Source organism: Globicephala melas, chromosome 3, assembly GCF_963455315.2.
Source record: "Globicephala melas chromosome 3, mGloMel1.2, whole genome shotgun sequence".
Taxonomy (NCBI): Eukaryota; Metazoa; Chordata; class Mammalia; order Artiodactyla; family Delphinidae; genus Globicephala; species Globicephala melas.
In genome coordinates, this window is record NC_083316.1 from 76,720,242 (window position 1) to 76,735,925 (window position 15,684).

The following is a 15,684-nucleotide window of genomic DNA, read 5'->3' on the forward strand; positions in this document are numbered from 1 at the left end:
TATAGCATGACAAATCATGTAGGATGGTCTCAAAAGCCTTTGAAAAATTAGAGAAATTTTGGTTTTTAATCTAGTTTGTTTTAGTTTCACCATAGCTGTTTCACCCCACCCATTTTCTGCAATGTATTTGCATCAATTCTGTATGAGATTCACATTTAAGATACTGAGCATGTCTCAAAAATTCAAAAGACTTGCAACATTTTTTATTCGATGAATTCAGAGTTTTTGAAACTGTAAATATGTTTAAAAAGTTCTTTTACTTTGTTTTTTTTTCAAGGATGTCTTGGCTATTCTTTACCATTTGCATTTCCCTATAAATTTTAGAATAAACTAGTCAATGTACACATATACACCTGCTCAGATTTTAATTGGGACTGCACTGAATCTATGGATTATGGGGAAATTTTAATCTTTATTATTGTGTGTTTCAATATGATCAAAAATATTAACAAATATGTAAAAGACCTCTAACCAAAAAAGCCATAAAATTATTAAGAGAAATTAAAGAAGATCTAAATAAATAGAGGAATACACCATGTTCATAGATTGGAAAAAGAAATTCTACCAGTTATCAAGACTTATTGTAAAACTCCTGTAAATAATACAGTGTTGAATTGGTGCAAGAAGACAAACAGAGCAACTGACTAGAACAGAGAGAATATAAACAGACCTACATATCTAAGGACATTTGATTTAAAAAAGAGGTGTTCTGGGGCAACAGGAAAAGGGTATTTTTCCCCCAATAAATTGAGTTGGATCGACTGGATACCAATGGAGGAAAAATTTTACCCTTACCTCATACCAATTCCAGATGTAATCTAAAAGTGAAAGGCAAAATAACAAAGCTCCCAGGATATATCAGAGGGAGTAGTTTCAGGACCTAGGATGTACGTCAAGATTCCCTAATTAAGACATAAAAAGCACTTAACATAAAGATTAATAAATTGGGCTACATTAAAATTAAGAACTTCTGTTTTAAAAGACATTGCTGAAAGTGAAAGGCTAGTCACAAAATAACTCTGCCCATATTCAGCCAAAAAAGGGTTTGTTCTAGTAATATAGTTAAAAGTACAATTTGATAATAAAACGATGGACAACTCCAAGTAGGAAAATGAGAAGAGACTAACAGAAATTAACAAAAGAGGATATCCAAATGTCCAATTACTGTATAAAAGTATTCAATCTCATTAACAATCAAGAAAATGCAGATTAAAACCACAATGTGATAGTACTACATACCCACAAGAACGGCTATACTGGAAAAGATTGACAATACCAAGTGTCAGTGATGATACAGGGCAACTAGGATTAATAATCTGCCAGGATGAATTGTTAAAACCATTTTGGAAAACTTTGGCAATATCTGCTAGAGATGAACATATGCAAATTCTACAGTCCAGCAATTTCACCAAAACATATGTACAAGAATATTCATAGCAACATTATTCACAATAGACAAAGTTGTAAATAATCTAAATATTCAAAAATAGAATGGATAAATAGCTATATATTCAATCAATGGAATACTACACAGCAATGGCAATCAACAAACTACTGTTACAGGCAACAAATCTCACAATGATAATGTTAAGCAAAACGACAAATACAAAAGAAAGTATAGTATATGATTTCATTTATATACAACTCAAAACTGACTATGGTATTAGAAGTCAAAATAGTGGTTGCCTTTACAGAAGAGGTTAGTGGGGCTTCCCTGGTGGTGCAGTGGTTGAAAATCCGCCTGCCAATGCAGGGGACACGGGTTTGAGCCCTGGTCCAGGAAGATCCCACATGCCATGGAGCAACTAAGCCCGTGCGCCACAACTACTGAGCCTGCGCTCTAGAGCCCGTGAGCCACAACTACTGAGCCTGTGTGCTGCAACTACTGAAGCCCGCGTGCCTAGAGCCTGTGCACCGCAACGAGAAGCCACCACAATGAGAAGCCTGCACACCACAACGAAGAGTAGCCCCTGTTCACTGCAACTACAGAAAGCCTGCACGCAGCAACAAAGACCCAACACAACCAAAAATAAATAAATAAAATTAATTAATTTTAAAAAAAAGAGGTTAGTGATTGTGAGGGGTGCAAGAAAGAGTCTTCTAACATGATGGTATAATGTTTTGTTTCTTGACCTGTGTGATACATAGATTAATAAATTTTCTGATAATTCACCAAGGTGTGTACTTTTCTCTTTGTATGTTGTACATTTTTAAAAAATTAAAGATAAGTATAAATGGCAGTGGATTAAAAGAAAATAACCCTTATAATTTATAATATTCTTTATATTTTTGTCATGCTTTTTAATGAACACTTCTGGAATTCAAAAGACAGAATAGTGAACTTTAACCAACCATGGCACAATGGCTGGAACAAAACAACTGTAGCTAAATGAAAGCAAAACCAAAATGTTTTGAGCAAATAGTAATACGTTTTATAAAAATAAAATAAGTTTAGTTATCTAAGCAACTTAGTTTTTGGTGGATTGACTTGGCTCCTTAGAAATGTAATTTTTTAATGTAAAATTATTCTGTGTAACAAGAGAATTTAAATACTTTGGTTTATACAGTTTATACAGTATATCTTTACATAAAATAAGTATATTTATTTCTAGATTCTAATAATTTTATTAACTTACCAAATAAATGAGTGCTGCGTATGAAGCATACATTATGCTAGTTAAAGCAGTCTTTGCTGGGAAAGAAATGATTTCAAACAAAGATCCGTTTCTGACCTGAAAAAACGAAAGAGTTTTCTTATTAAAACAAAAAATTTTCAACATTACAATGTTAAATTTTACAATGTTATTGTAAAATGAGAATTCAAATATTTATAAAGTCATCTACTTTAGTTCTGAGTTTTCTCACATCCTGAAAATATATTGTTTTTCTCCTTTACAAAAAGATACTTTCTTTTGCTAATTTAAATCTATGACAAATCTATAAAAAACCTTGCATTTCCAAAATCTGAATTACTTTTAACTTTCTTACATTTACCAAGTGTGCTCACTAGGGGGTGCCGCTGTGCCTGTTAGAAAAACAGTCTTTGTCCAAATTAATGTAGTCATCCTTTACTAAATTCTTCACCTCTTCAATTAAGCAAACAGCAATCAAAATACCGAGCGTTTCCTGGAGATTAATGACCTGCTTGGAAATGTTAATCATGAGAATGCTGAAGGCCAGGCATTAACCTTAGATGATTAAGCTTCAAGAAATACTCTGTGTTCATATTCAGCATATGCTTTTTGAAATGTAGATGTTTACACCAATAGAGAATTTGTCTCTCAGATGTTTCTACCTTCTAGAAGGTGTCCCTGCCTCAACATAACAGTATAATATATTCAGTTTAAGGGACTAGTATAATATATTCAGATTAAGGGACCTATACTCTCTTATAGGCTACCTCTGTTGCCTTGAGCTATAAGGATATGAAATGACGACATTAGGAAAAACACTCCCTTCCCATTCAGCAGTGAAGTGGCAGTTAGCCATGCTCCTCTGCAGTAAGAGCCAAGCCACTCAGAGGCTTCAATAACTCCCCAAAGGTACAGGCTGTATCCTAAAATCATGTAAATGCATAGTAAAAATGCACACAAATTAGAAAGAAGAGTATGTATGTGTTCATTAAAAAGTTATTTATAACACTGAAAAACTGAAACAATGATAGCAGAATGGCTCGGTAAATTATGCTATATCCACCCAATGGTATATTGCAGCCTTTTAAAAGGTGCTTCTGAAGAACATGTGATAATATTTTATTGAACAGACATTTATATGGCACTGTCTACCAGGTTCTGTTCGAAGTGCTTGTTGTTGTACTATACTCAGTTTTTGCTTACTGCTGTCACTACTGATGAACAAAACTGCCCATCACAATTTTCTTCTTCTCTCAAGTGATTTATGGGATGCCGAAGCCAAGAATACTATCTAGCCTAGTAGCTAAGAGATGGTGGGGTAAGGAGGGAGGGGGAAGGGGAGTTTCCCTTTTTATTCCCTACGTTTCAGGCCATACCAACTCCTACGCATAGGTATAGGTGGGGGCAGTTTCAGCCCAGTCTTTCCATAAGTCAGTCTGGAAAATTTCCCAGAAGTTCCTGGCTTCTGGAAAGAGTTTCCATGAAATGAAGCAGCTGCTGCTCTTTCCCTCTTGCTGAAAGAATCAAAATGATAGCCTGACATTGAATCCCACTATTGGGCTATAAGGAGACAAACATATAAATAGGGAGCAGAGGTCAGGAAGGAAATCAGATATACTCCAACAGAATGCCTTCTAGTAGAGTAAAAGATTCATGAGTTTGTGAATATATGAATGTTTAAGTGGAAGGTCCATAGTCAATAATCGGTAGGCCATAAACAATAAAAAATAAAAGTGGTGTCTGCATGCAGGGAAAATTACTCTGTTTCTGTTTCACTGCATCTTTCTTTTTCAGATTTTTGTCCTTCACCTAAAAGTAATTAAAATGGATGAGTTTCAAAATAAATATGTATTTTATATATGTTATGCTTCTCAGCCATGAACCTGTATGTTGCCTAAGGGTCACTTTTTCACCATTTTAATGCTTTTAATAAATACTTGCTATTCCTGTAATAAATCAGCCCTGTAGAAAATATATTTCCTCCAAAATTTATGTGGCTACTGGCTAAGTAGCCATTTTTCCATTTTATGACTCACTTGCAATACATGTTTTTCACATTATAAACCACACTGTTTCATTTTGGTTTGCTATGAGCAGGAACAGTATATGGTAAAACTGAGATAAACAGGAGAAATTTGGAAAATGGAAGGCTTTGTCTAGATTGTCTTGGCCTATTTCAAAAATTTTTATCTTAACCTCATAATTACATGAATTTTATTTGCATTTTAAGTTAAAAGTATCTTGATATCATTATACCCATATATTTCTTTTTTGAATTTGGAAATATTAACATATAAGATACATGGATATTTCAATCTTTAACTAAATTTCTCCCACATTATCTCATGTTCCACTTCTCCCACATAATTCTGACTGCCTTGTCTAATAAAAGAAATATCTATATTCATCTTATTTTCACTAATAATGAGATAAATCACAAAAAAGCAAACTATAAGCTGTTTAGAAAATAGAGACCCACTTACAGATAACCTGCAGGTTGGAGAATTACCAGGTCCAACTTAATTTATGTTGTCCAAAACCATCTTGATGAGAGATATCAAGGGAGTTATAGGGGAAAAAACTCTAACAGTGATTCACAAATAAGTGTTGGAAGAAGCACTGACTGCTTTTATAGGTTCAGAAAATAGTGTTTCCTATAGGTTTGGGAAAGCTACATGATCATGTCTTTGCTTAGCAACCCACAATACTTGTGAAGACAGGAAATACTCCTAGCAGTCCACAGAAAAGAAAGCTATCTGACTTTATTTACCCCAGTATTAACATCCTGTGGAGCAGTGCTGTTGAATGAGCTCTTAATCAGGTGGTCCTATAAAAGCTCAAATGTCCCAAACTCTTGGCCAACCTGCAAAAGTACGTCTTCAAGATTCCGAGACTTCTACTTTCTAGGAATTGTCCTTTGTTCCCAGGTCTTGAATTATACCACCCAAGATAGCCTCATGGCAAGCCCATCAAGGAGCTACAGAAGTTCCTGATATTTGTGAGGTTTCCAGTTTAAACCCCAAACTGGAGTCTACCTTGGAGGGTGGGGGTGAGGAAGAAACTTTACTTAGATAAGCCTTTGACCTTCATCCTGAAAAAGGGAGCACAAGTTCACTGGGATCCACTTACGGCACACGCACTTTTGAGGCTAAGAGTTTTCTTTACTTTGCCCATCTCTTGCCTATGCCACTCCACAGAGTCTGTACAAAGTAGAAATAGCCATCTCTAATGCCACTATAAGGAAGATTCTATCACAGAAAGAGCTCCTGGTCCTGTGGCCCTGCGTTGGGCTGCCAAAGTCAACGACTATGTCTGGGAGCTGACGTGTCTTGGCTGAAGTCAGCATTCAAAGCAATTATCTAGGTCACTGAAGCCTAGGCTGCAAACTTCGCTCAGCCAGGCAGCTTACAAGGCTAAGCAGATGCAGCATTCTGTAAGTACTGCTGCTGGGGATCTTAAAAATCACCAGGAACTTCTCAGTTTTCCGTTTCTAAGGCCCCTTGTAGAAGAGGCAGGTATACTACTATAATCTCAGCCCAGCAGAATGGGGAAATGTTTGAGGAGCAACCTGACTCAGCACCCATATAGCCAGGTGCAAAGAAAGCCTCTTTTAACAAGACGGCCAGTTGGACAGCCCTGACCCCAACTCTCTGTGCTCATGTCACAAGCCACTGGAATCTAATCAGGTCACTTATATTGGTTGGGTCTTTGGGTTGTTCATATTTGGCACAATATCATTAAATATGCTAAGATACACAGTACATGCTCTACAGCTGAGCATGCAACCAAAAGGCCTGGATAGATTGTCAAGAGAGCTCCTGTGACAGCGTCTATACTCTAATTATCTTGACGAGACCATCACCATATGCTACATCTCAGACCACACCAAAAAGCTGAAACACTACCTAGTTACAGGCAGTAATGACAATGCCCCTCTATTTCGAGTTCTTGAGGGAAGTAATCTGCCTGACTGGCATTCCAAGCTACCTGATAGCCAGCAGAGTTCTGGTAGAACCATTTAAGGTAGAAATGCATCTTTCCATCATTCATCATCCTCAGATCAGTGATGAGACAGAGCACATGAAGAGGATCTTTAAAACTTTGCTTCTGATAGGTTAACTAGGCTGCTTACCTTTCTAAAGTGATGCCCTCCATGTAGCCACAAAGCATATCCCCTGGCATAGTAATTCCATATTTCACTCCTTGTATTTCTACATGCCACAAAGTTCCATCTTGACACAGGCAGCCTGACAATTCTTTTTTTTTTTAATTTTTAAATTTTATTTATTTATTTTTGGCTGCGCTGGGTCTTTGTTGCTGTGCACAGGCTTTCTCTAGTTGCAGTGAGCGGGGCCTACTCTTCTTTGCGGTGCGCAGGCTTCTCATCGCAGTAGCTTCTCTCGTTGAAGAGCACGGACTCTAGGCACGCAGCCTTCAGTAATTGTGGCACGCAGGCTCAGTAGTTGTGGCACATGGGCTTAGTTGCTCTGCGGCATGTGGGATCTTCCCGGACCAGGGATTGAACCGGTGTCCCCTGCATTGGCAGGCGGATTCTCAACCACTGCGCCACCAGGGAAGCCCCAGCCTGACAATTCTTGAAGTAATTCATGCTGGAATCTACTCCAGGTAAGCTGAACTCTGTGCTGTGCCACTTACCTCTCAGCATACTCTGGCACCATGGATACATTCCATTCACAGACCAATTCACTGACCTCCACCACACCTCATATATTACTCTGTTGTTCTTTTAATTCTCCAGGCCAGTATCTTCACTATTCATACTTCTGTATCTTTCCTCACTGAGACTTTACGTTTGAGCTATTTTGTTTTCTTCCTTGCTACAACTTAGGTTCCTTTCAGTGGCAATCTTGAATCTCTACCTAGCTAATACATATTACCCAAGAAAAGCTTCTTCCTCACTCCTAACCCTCAAGGACCCCAGAAGCTCTGACTTGGGACTGTTCCCACTTATCACACTTCAGCCATATGGAACTACTTACATTTCCTACATAAGTCATGCTCTCTCTTGCCTCAGCTTCTTAATATACACTGTTCGCTTCCTTGAATGATTCTCCTACTTCTTCACTGGGCTAATTTCCCTTCCTTCAAGTCTCAGATCCAGTATCATCTTCTAGAAAGCCTACACTGATTACACTTAGGAATTATACGCTCCTTGTTGATGCTTCCATAGTACACTTTGCACACTTTAATCATGCACTCAGTACACTCTACTGACATTGCTTACTTGCCTATCATCCCTAGAGTCCATAGGACATCTATGAATCCCTAGTACCTAAACTCTTGATTTTATATGTCAGGTTTTCAATAAGAATAATGTTTACCAAGTGAATGAAAAAGTAGAATTACACCTCATTTACTTCCAAGAAGAAATTTAACCACCTTATAACTTGTAAAAGATATTAAGAAGTAAAGCTGAAGGACATCTAGTTCCAGTAACGTGGCAGACTGAGCTAGTGGGGAACCTCTCACATAAAAAAATCTAGAAATTCTATATAAAATCAAACTCCAAAAATTTAATACAAGACTGAGTTCACAAAAAGTGGAAGGAAAGAAAGAAGGGAGGGAGGGAGGGAGGGGAGAGGAAGGAAGGAAGAAGTCCTCCTATGCTAGGAAAGAAGAGGGAACTAAAAGCCAAGCAGTAAGCGTGTGAGATTATGTCCCAGGAACACTGGGGTTGCTACTGGATCCTGAAATAATGGCTGGGGGCTTGAGTTTTAATAAAGATCCTGGAGATAAGACTTGGATGCACGTGAGGTGAGGATCAGGCCTTTACAGAGCTGCAATCTCAGTGAAAGGGGGAATAGAAAAACTGCACCCACCAGTCCAAAAAGAAGGTGAGGAAGCTGGTCTCCACCAGGGACTGATATCTCCAGAGCACAAGCAAAATCCTCTAGAGGAACAGTTCTACTACCAAGGCCAGAAGGGATTTCTATTTTTAAAAAATCCTTATTGGAGAAAAACTTTAAAAAAAAAACAAAGAAATAATGAGGAGACACAATATAGATCACAATAGTCAGAAAGATTAGCATCCCTCCAAAATCTTAAAGAATAATATTTTAAAAGACCATAAATAAGTATTTTTAAAATAGATTTTTAAAAAGAAATAAACCTATGAAAGGACACTTTGAAAGAAGTGGAAATTTGGGGGAAAACACCAAATAGAATTTCTAGAGATAATATAATGTTTGAAATTTAAAATACATTTAATAAGTAAAAGAGCATATTAGATACAGCTGGAGAGAGCTGGTTAACTGGAAGACAGATCAGAGGAAGTTATTCAGGATGTATCAAAAAGAGATAAAGAAAAGGAAAATATGAAGAAGGTAAGTGGACATAAAGAATAAAATGAGAAGGTCCAAAGTATGTTTAGTAGGCATTCCAGCAGATGAGATTAGATAAAATGAGAAAGAGGCAATACTTGAAGAAATAATGGCTAAGAGTTTTCCAGAATTGAAATTATCCTCAAATTCAAAAATCACAAAGGCTCCCAAGAATACGTACCCATTCCAAAAAGCATTTTGACAACAGCTAATAAAACTGAAGATGTGGGGCTTCCCTGATGGCGCAGTGGTTGAGAGTCCGCCTGCCGATAAAGAGGACACAGGTTCGTGCCCCGGACCGGGAAGATCCCACATGCCGCGGAGCGGCTAGGCCCGTGAGCCATGGCCGCTGAGCCTGCGCGTCTGGAGCCTGTGCTCCGCAACGAGAGAGGCCACACTGTGAGAGGCCCGCGTACCGCAAAAAAAAAAAAAAAAACTGAAGATGTGTATCCCTCATGACCCAGCAATCCCCCTTGTAGATATATACCTGGAGAAATGTCTCATACATATGGACGAGGAGTCGTTTACAAGAGTGTTCAGTGAAGCACTGTTTGTAATACAAAAATTTTGGAAACTAAATTGTCCATCTGTTCAGTAACAGATAAACTGTGGATTACTTTTTCTTATAATGGAATACCACAAAGAAGTTAAAGTAATAAACCATAGAACCATAGATATATATATCAAAAATGTTGAGTGAAAAAGGAAGTTTCAGAAGAGTAAGTACAGTATCATATCATTTATATAAATTTTAAATATGCATAGGATGATAGATGTATACAAATGTAGTTAAACTATAAAACATGCATGAAAATGCTTACATCAACTTCAGGATAATGATTACCTTTGGTAGACAAAAAAAGGAAGGGATCGGAGCATGGTTAATTATATTTCTTTTTATAAAACAGATATCTAAAGGCAATATGGCAAAATATTACTACCAGTTTAAATTTGGGTGGGACTTCTGATAAACTATTTTTTATATATTTTGAAATATTTTATTGATAAGAATTTAACAAATTAAAGCTAGCTCCTAAGACAATTAGAACAAGAGCAAAGGAGAAGATATTTCATAGGTGTTGATTCTGTATTGATGTCAAAAGAGACAGTATATGGACCCTGGACAAATCACTTAGTCCCTCAACCTGGTTCCTTCATCTCATTTCCTGGAATAAGTTATCACAAATGAGCTCTAACTTCACCTATGGAAACTCACTGTCAGGCAAGGCAAAAGGCAAGCACATTGTGTTTTTTAGTTCTCATTATTGGATAGAAGGAAACAGATTCCACTGGAAAGGGAGATTATCTTCCTGCCACTGAACTTTCATGAGTATTGTGAGACAATCCTCCATAGATATCTCTCATTCCTATACAGCAGCAGTCCCCAACCTTTTCGGCACCAGGGACTGGTTTCGTGGAAGACAATTTTTCCATGGACCAGGGGTGGGTGCCGATGGTTTCCAGATGATTCAAGTGCATTACATTTGTTGTGCACTTTATTTCTATTATTATTACATTGTAATATATAATGAAATAATTATACAACTCACCACAATGCAGAATCAGTGGGAGCCCTGAGCTTGTTTTCACTTGCCACTCACTGATAGGGTTTTTGGTTTGTTTAATTTATTTATTTTATTTTTTGCTGCATTGGGTCTTCATTGCTGCACTCGGGCTTTCTCTAGTTGTGGTGAGCAGGGGCTACTCTTCATTGCAGTGTGCAGGCTTCTCACTGTGGTGGCTTTTCTACGGGAGCACAGGTTCCCGTAGTTGTGGCTCACGGACTTAGTTGCTCCGCGGCATGTGGCATCTTCCTGGACCAGGGCTCGAACCTGTGCCCCTGCATTGGCAGGCAGATTCTTAACCACTGCGCCACCAGGGAAGCCCCATTGTTAGGGTTTTGAAATGAGTCAATAAGCAACTGATTTATTATGGTCTCTGTGCAGTCAAACCTCTCTGCTAATGATAATCTGTTATTTGCAGCCACTGCCAGCACTGGCAACACCTCCTCAGCTCCACCTCAGATCATCAGGCATTAGATTCTCATAAGGAGCACGCACCTTAAATCCCTTGTATGCGCAGTCCACAGTAGGGTTCACGCTCCTATGAGAATCTAATGCCGCCACTGATCTGACAGGAGGCAGAGCTCAGGTGGTAATGCGAGCGATGGGGAGCGGCTGTAAATACAGATGAGGCTTCGCTTGCTCACCCGCCGCTCACCTCCTGCTGTGCAGACCCCCAGCTGTGCAGATTGGGCCTTCTGATATGGATGAATAGCAAACAGCTTTGTAAGCTAGAGAAAGTATATTCCTTTGGAGAGATCTAGAGATGTACTTCCCAAGATATGTCACAGGGCACTAAAGATAAAACCTTCTCCTTACCCTCCAGAAACATTTGTTTCTCTCTCTCTCTCTCCTCTCTCTCTCTCTCTCTCTCCTCTCTTCTCTCTCTCTCTCTCTCTCTCCCCCCCCTCCCTCCCCCCCCACCCCCACTTCTCTCTCGGATGCTGGGCAGATGTGCCAGGATCCCTATAAAAAGATGAGTCTCCTGATTTTAAGGTTCCTCTCCTGCAATGCAACTTACTACACGCATAGTTAACATCCGGCTGTCACCACATTGCCCTGTGGGAACTGACACAAGATACTGCTCTGGCTGCTACTTTTGCTTGTCTCTTCTGTCAGTGTGTGTGCCTGTGTATTTCTATAACTGTGGCAAACTAACTTGTTAGCTCATAAATAGTGTAAAATCTCAGCTCCTTCACAGTTTTAACTTAGCAAAGAGGAGAAAAAAGAAAGACTCTGAATAACAATAATGGACAGTGTCTTTAAGCATAATTTCATAATAAATACAGAAATATTCTTCAAAGGACACTTCTTGCATCAACTCTCTATGAAAACTATGGGTCTAACAATGCAAGGAAAGAAACAGCAAGGCAAAACATTAGATTCAGAAAGACATTTCATTGGGAATTTAAAATAATACAGTTCAGCTATGTTTCTTTTTGATGATCTAAAGATACAGGGATAAGCCTTAATAGTGCTCAGAAATCCAATGGTTAACAAACAGAAACCATTTTTTACTTTCTCAAACATCAGGTATTATAAAGGTGCCTTTTATAAATGTTGTCTCAGGCAACTCATAATTGAAATATCTGATGATTTCTGGAAATGTCAAAATCTTTGATTAAAAACAGATTCCTATATACTGAATATTTCATTTATTTTAGCGACCCATCATCTATTTTCTCATATTCTTAAAACAACACAGATTTTTGTTTGAGGATTCATCCTTTCCCCATTCTTAAGTCATGTTGTCTGGATGGGGCTCCAACGCCTACTCTAGAAATGAAGCAGGTAATCAAGTCCTAGGCCAATCAATGCACCCCCATTTCCCTGGTTTAGAGGTAAGCCATTCTCTTAGAGTGAACCTCAGGACTTGGCCAGGAATGCTGGGTCAAGGACTCATTCTTTTCTGCTGTAATTGAACCTGGAAGGATGTAGCCTGGGAACAATTGCAAATCGTCTTGTGACCACGAGGGGAAAGTCAGTCTATGAATGGAGTCAACACAGAGATAGCAGAGCCAAGAGATCAGTAAAAGAGAGAAACAGGATCCTGAAGGTATCATTTGAGTACCTATATCCAGCTATGCCTGAAACGTTCTCAACTCTGGATTGTTCGAGTACAAGAACTAATACATCTCCTTTCTGGCTTAACTCTCCCTTCAACAAAGGAATGCTTTGAGTAATGCCCAGATTGAAAAACCCAGAGTTCTGTGCCATAAAGTTCAGAAAAAAAGAAACTGGTCCTGAAAAACTTTGACAAAATATAATAGGACCTCAATAAAACAACATAGAACACATATTTGAAACAGACCTGGACACTGACAGGTCTATCGAAATGAGTTTATAGCTAAATGTACTCAATATGTTATGTCAAAGATTATCTTGGAAACATAACAAGGTTATGGGGAAAAGGACACAAAGCACAATCATTTTTAAGGCTTGTTGTAGAATTTCTTTCAGATTTGACATAGGTGGTAATTTGCATGCTTATATTTAGGTTGAACCATTTGAAATTGATAGTTTCATTTAGTTCAATCAAATAACAAGGGAGAAAAAAGTCTGCATTACTTCCTTTTTCACATTTATTTAAACAAGAGAATATACTATACTGAAAAAAGGCCCATCTATTTATTTCTCTTATCCAACTATTCTTGTTTTACATCTAGGACAACCAAATGTGCTACATTTTCATTTTCCAAATCTTACAATTTCAAAATACTTCCTAAAAAAAGATCCATAGCCTGTGCAATATTTACTTACCTGCATGTTATATAGGGGTTGCTTTGGTGCATTAACTTCCTTGAGCAGACGAAGAGATACGTCCCTTAACTCTAAAAGTCTGCAAGCAAGCTGAGGCTGCAGAAGTCTGGCAACTGATTTGGAGGATCTGGATATGCTGTTTAATCCTCAAATTAATGTTCCTCGGTTGATCTTGGCTAAAGCAACAGCCATTCTGATTTTGGATGTTTTTTGCACGGGTTCTCTTTTCTGGAAAATAAGCCTTTGAAAAGTGACTGATGTGTGATTCTCCAGTGCAGTATTTATTTATTAAAAATTTTTTATTTGAAATATAGTTGATGTACAGTATTGTTAGTTTCAGGTATACTATATAATTTGACATTTGCAAACAGTATGAAATGAATATCACAAGTCTAGTAACCATCTGTCTCCATACAAAGTTATTACAATATTATTGATCATCTTCCTTATGCTGTATATTGCATTCCCATTACTTATTATAGAACTGGAGATTTGTACCTCTTAATCCCCTTCACCTGTTTCACTCACACTGCTCCCTCCCTCCATTCCCCCTCACCCTACCAGCAACCACCCATTTGTTTCCAGTGCATTTTTAAAATCTACTTCAGGCAGAGACAAGTACCATATAACTGTACACTGTGCCTGATACTGTGTCCAATAATTATCTCCCACCCTCCTTACAATTCATTGGCCCCACCCCAGGTATTTAAATATTTATATGAATATATGATTTTTTCCTTAGGATAAATATCCAGAATTAAGTTAGTAGCCTAAAGATATAAATTTTTCATTTTTCTCTCTGGATTTATCTGTTTTTTGCATTGATTTTTTTAAAAAGAGCTCTTTCAAAAGTAAACAATCTTTTAAAAAAATATTTATTTATTTGGTTGCACTGGATCTTAGTTGTGCAGGTGGGCTCCTTAGTTGTGGCACATGGGCTCCTTAGTTGTGGCATGCAAACTCTTAGTTGCAGCATGAATGTGGGATCTAGTTTCCTGACCAGGGATCAAACCCTGACCCCCTGCACTGGGAGCTCAGAGCCTTAACCACTGCACCACCAGGGAAGTCCCAAAAGTAAACAATTCGTATTCAAATATCATTCAGTGTTTGAATTGTTCAAATAATAATTCTTATTCAAAACTGTTACAAATAGTTTCCCAGCTTACTTTAAAATTTTTAAATGATAAAATATAGCATATATACATAATACATAATGTACAATTTACTTAAAAAAATTTTTATTAGTTAAGGTGCATATCAAAGGAATGATTTTAATGATCCCAGACTCTTGCTTCTTCCCATACATAGAAAAGTGCTAAATTCATTAACTTGAGACATCTGGTTTTTTTTAATTGAATGAAAAGTTCTTTAAATTCTACAGTGCTTTACAATTTTCAGAAGTTTAACATACATGATTTCATATAATCCCATAATAACCCCTTTTTTCCAATCCCCTAACCTTATGTTACCCCCCCTTCCCTCTCCCCACTGGTAACCACTAGGTCGTTCTCTATATCTGTGAGTCTGCTTCTTTTTTGTTTTATTCACCAGTTTGTTGTATTTTTTAGATTCCACATATAAGTGATAACATACAGTATTTGTCTTTCTCTGTCTGACTTATTTCATTTTAATGCCCTCCAAGTCCATCCATTTTGCTGCAAATTGCAAAATTTCATTCTTTTTTATGGCTAATATTCCATTGTATATATACACCACATCTTCTTTATCCATTCATCTGTTGATGGACACTTAGGTTGCTTCCATATCTTGGCAATTGTAAATAATGTTGCTATGAACATTGGGGTGCATGTATCTTTTCGAATTGGTGTTTTTGATTTTTTGGATATATACACAGGAGTCTGATTGCTGGGTCATATGATAGTTCTATTTTTAGTTTTCTTTGAGAAATCTCCATACTGTTTTCCATAGTGGCTACACCAATTTACATTCCCAACCACAGTGTAGGAGGGTTCCTTTTTCTCCACACCCTCACTAACATTTATTTGTGTTCTTTTTGATGATAGCCATTCTGACAGGTGTGATATGATATCTCATTGTGGTTCTGATTTGCATTTCCCTGATGATTAGCAATGTTGAGCATCTTTTCATGTGCCTGTTGGCAATCTGCATTTCCTCTTTAGAAAAATGTCTGTTCAGTTCTTCTGTCAATTTTTTAAGCAGGTTGTTGGATTTTTAAATGTTGAGTTGTATGAGCTGTTTATATATGTTGGACATTACCCCTTACCAGTCATATCATTTGCAAATATCTTCTCCCATTCAGTAGGTTGTCTTTTTGTTTAGTCAATGGTTTCCTTTGCTGTGCAAAAGATTTTAAGTTTAATTAGGTCCCATTTGTTTATTTTTGCTTTTTAGGAGATGGATCAAAAA

General features: G+C 37.5%; 2 protein-coding genes across 2 annotated transcripts in view; both read right to left on the minus strand.

Annotated features, from left to right (window-relative positions):
• Positions 1 to 2,735, minus strand: part of SKIC3 (SKI3 subunit of superkiller complex) — a 181,963-nt gene extending 179,228 nt beyond the window's left edge. Inside the window, exon 1 of the mRNA XM_030847977.2 lies at positions 2,637 to 2,735. The gene's annotated coding sequence lies outside the window, so the exon portion shown is untranslated. The remainder of the gene's footprint in view (positions 1 to 2,636) is intronic.
• The window catches only part of SPATA9 (spermatogenesis associated 9), a 29,892-nt gene that overhangs the window by 3,568 nt on the left and 10,640 nt on the right, over positions 1 to 15,684 (minus strand). The window contains 2 exon segments of the mRNA XM_060296027.1: positions 2,637 to 2,732; positions 13,297 to 13,524. Of these exon segments, the coding sequence (XP_060152010.1) occupies positions 2,637 to 2,732; positions 13,297 to 13,524 (324 nt within the window).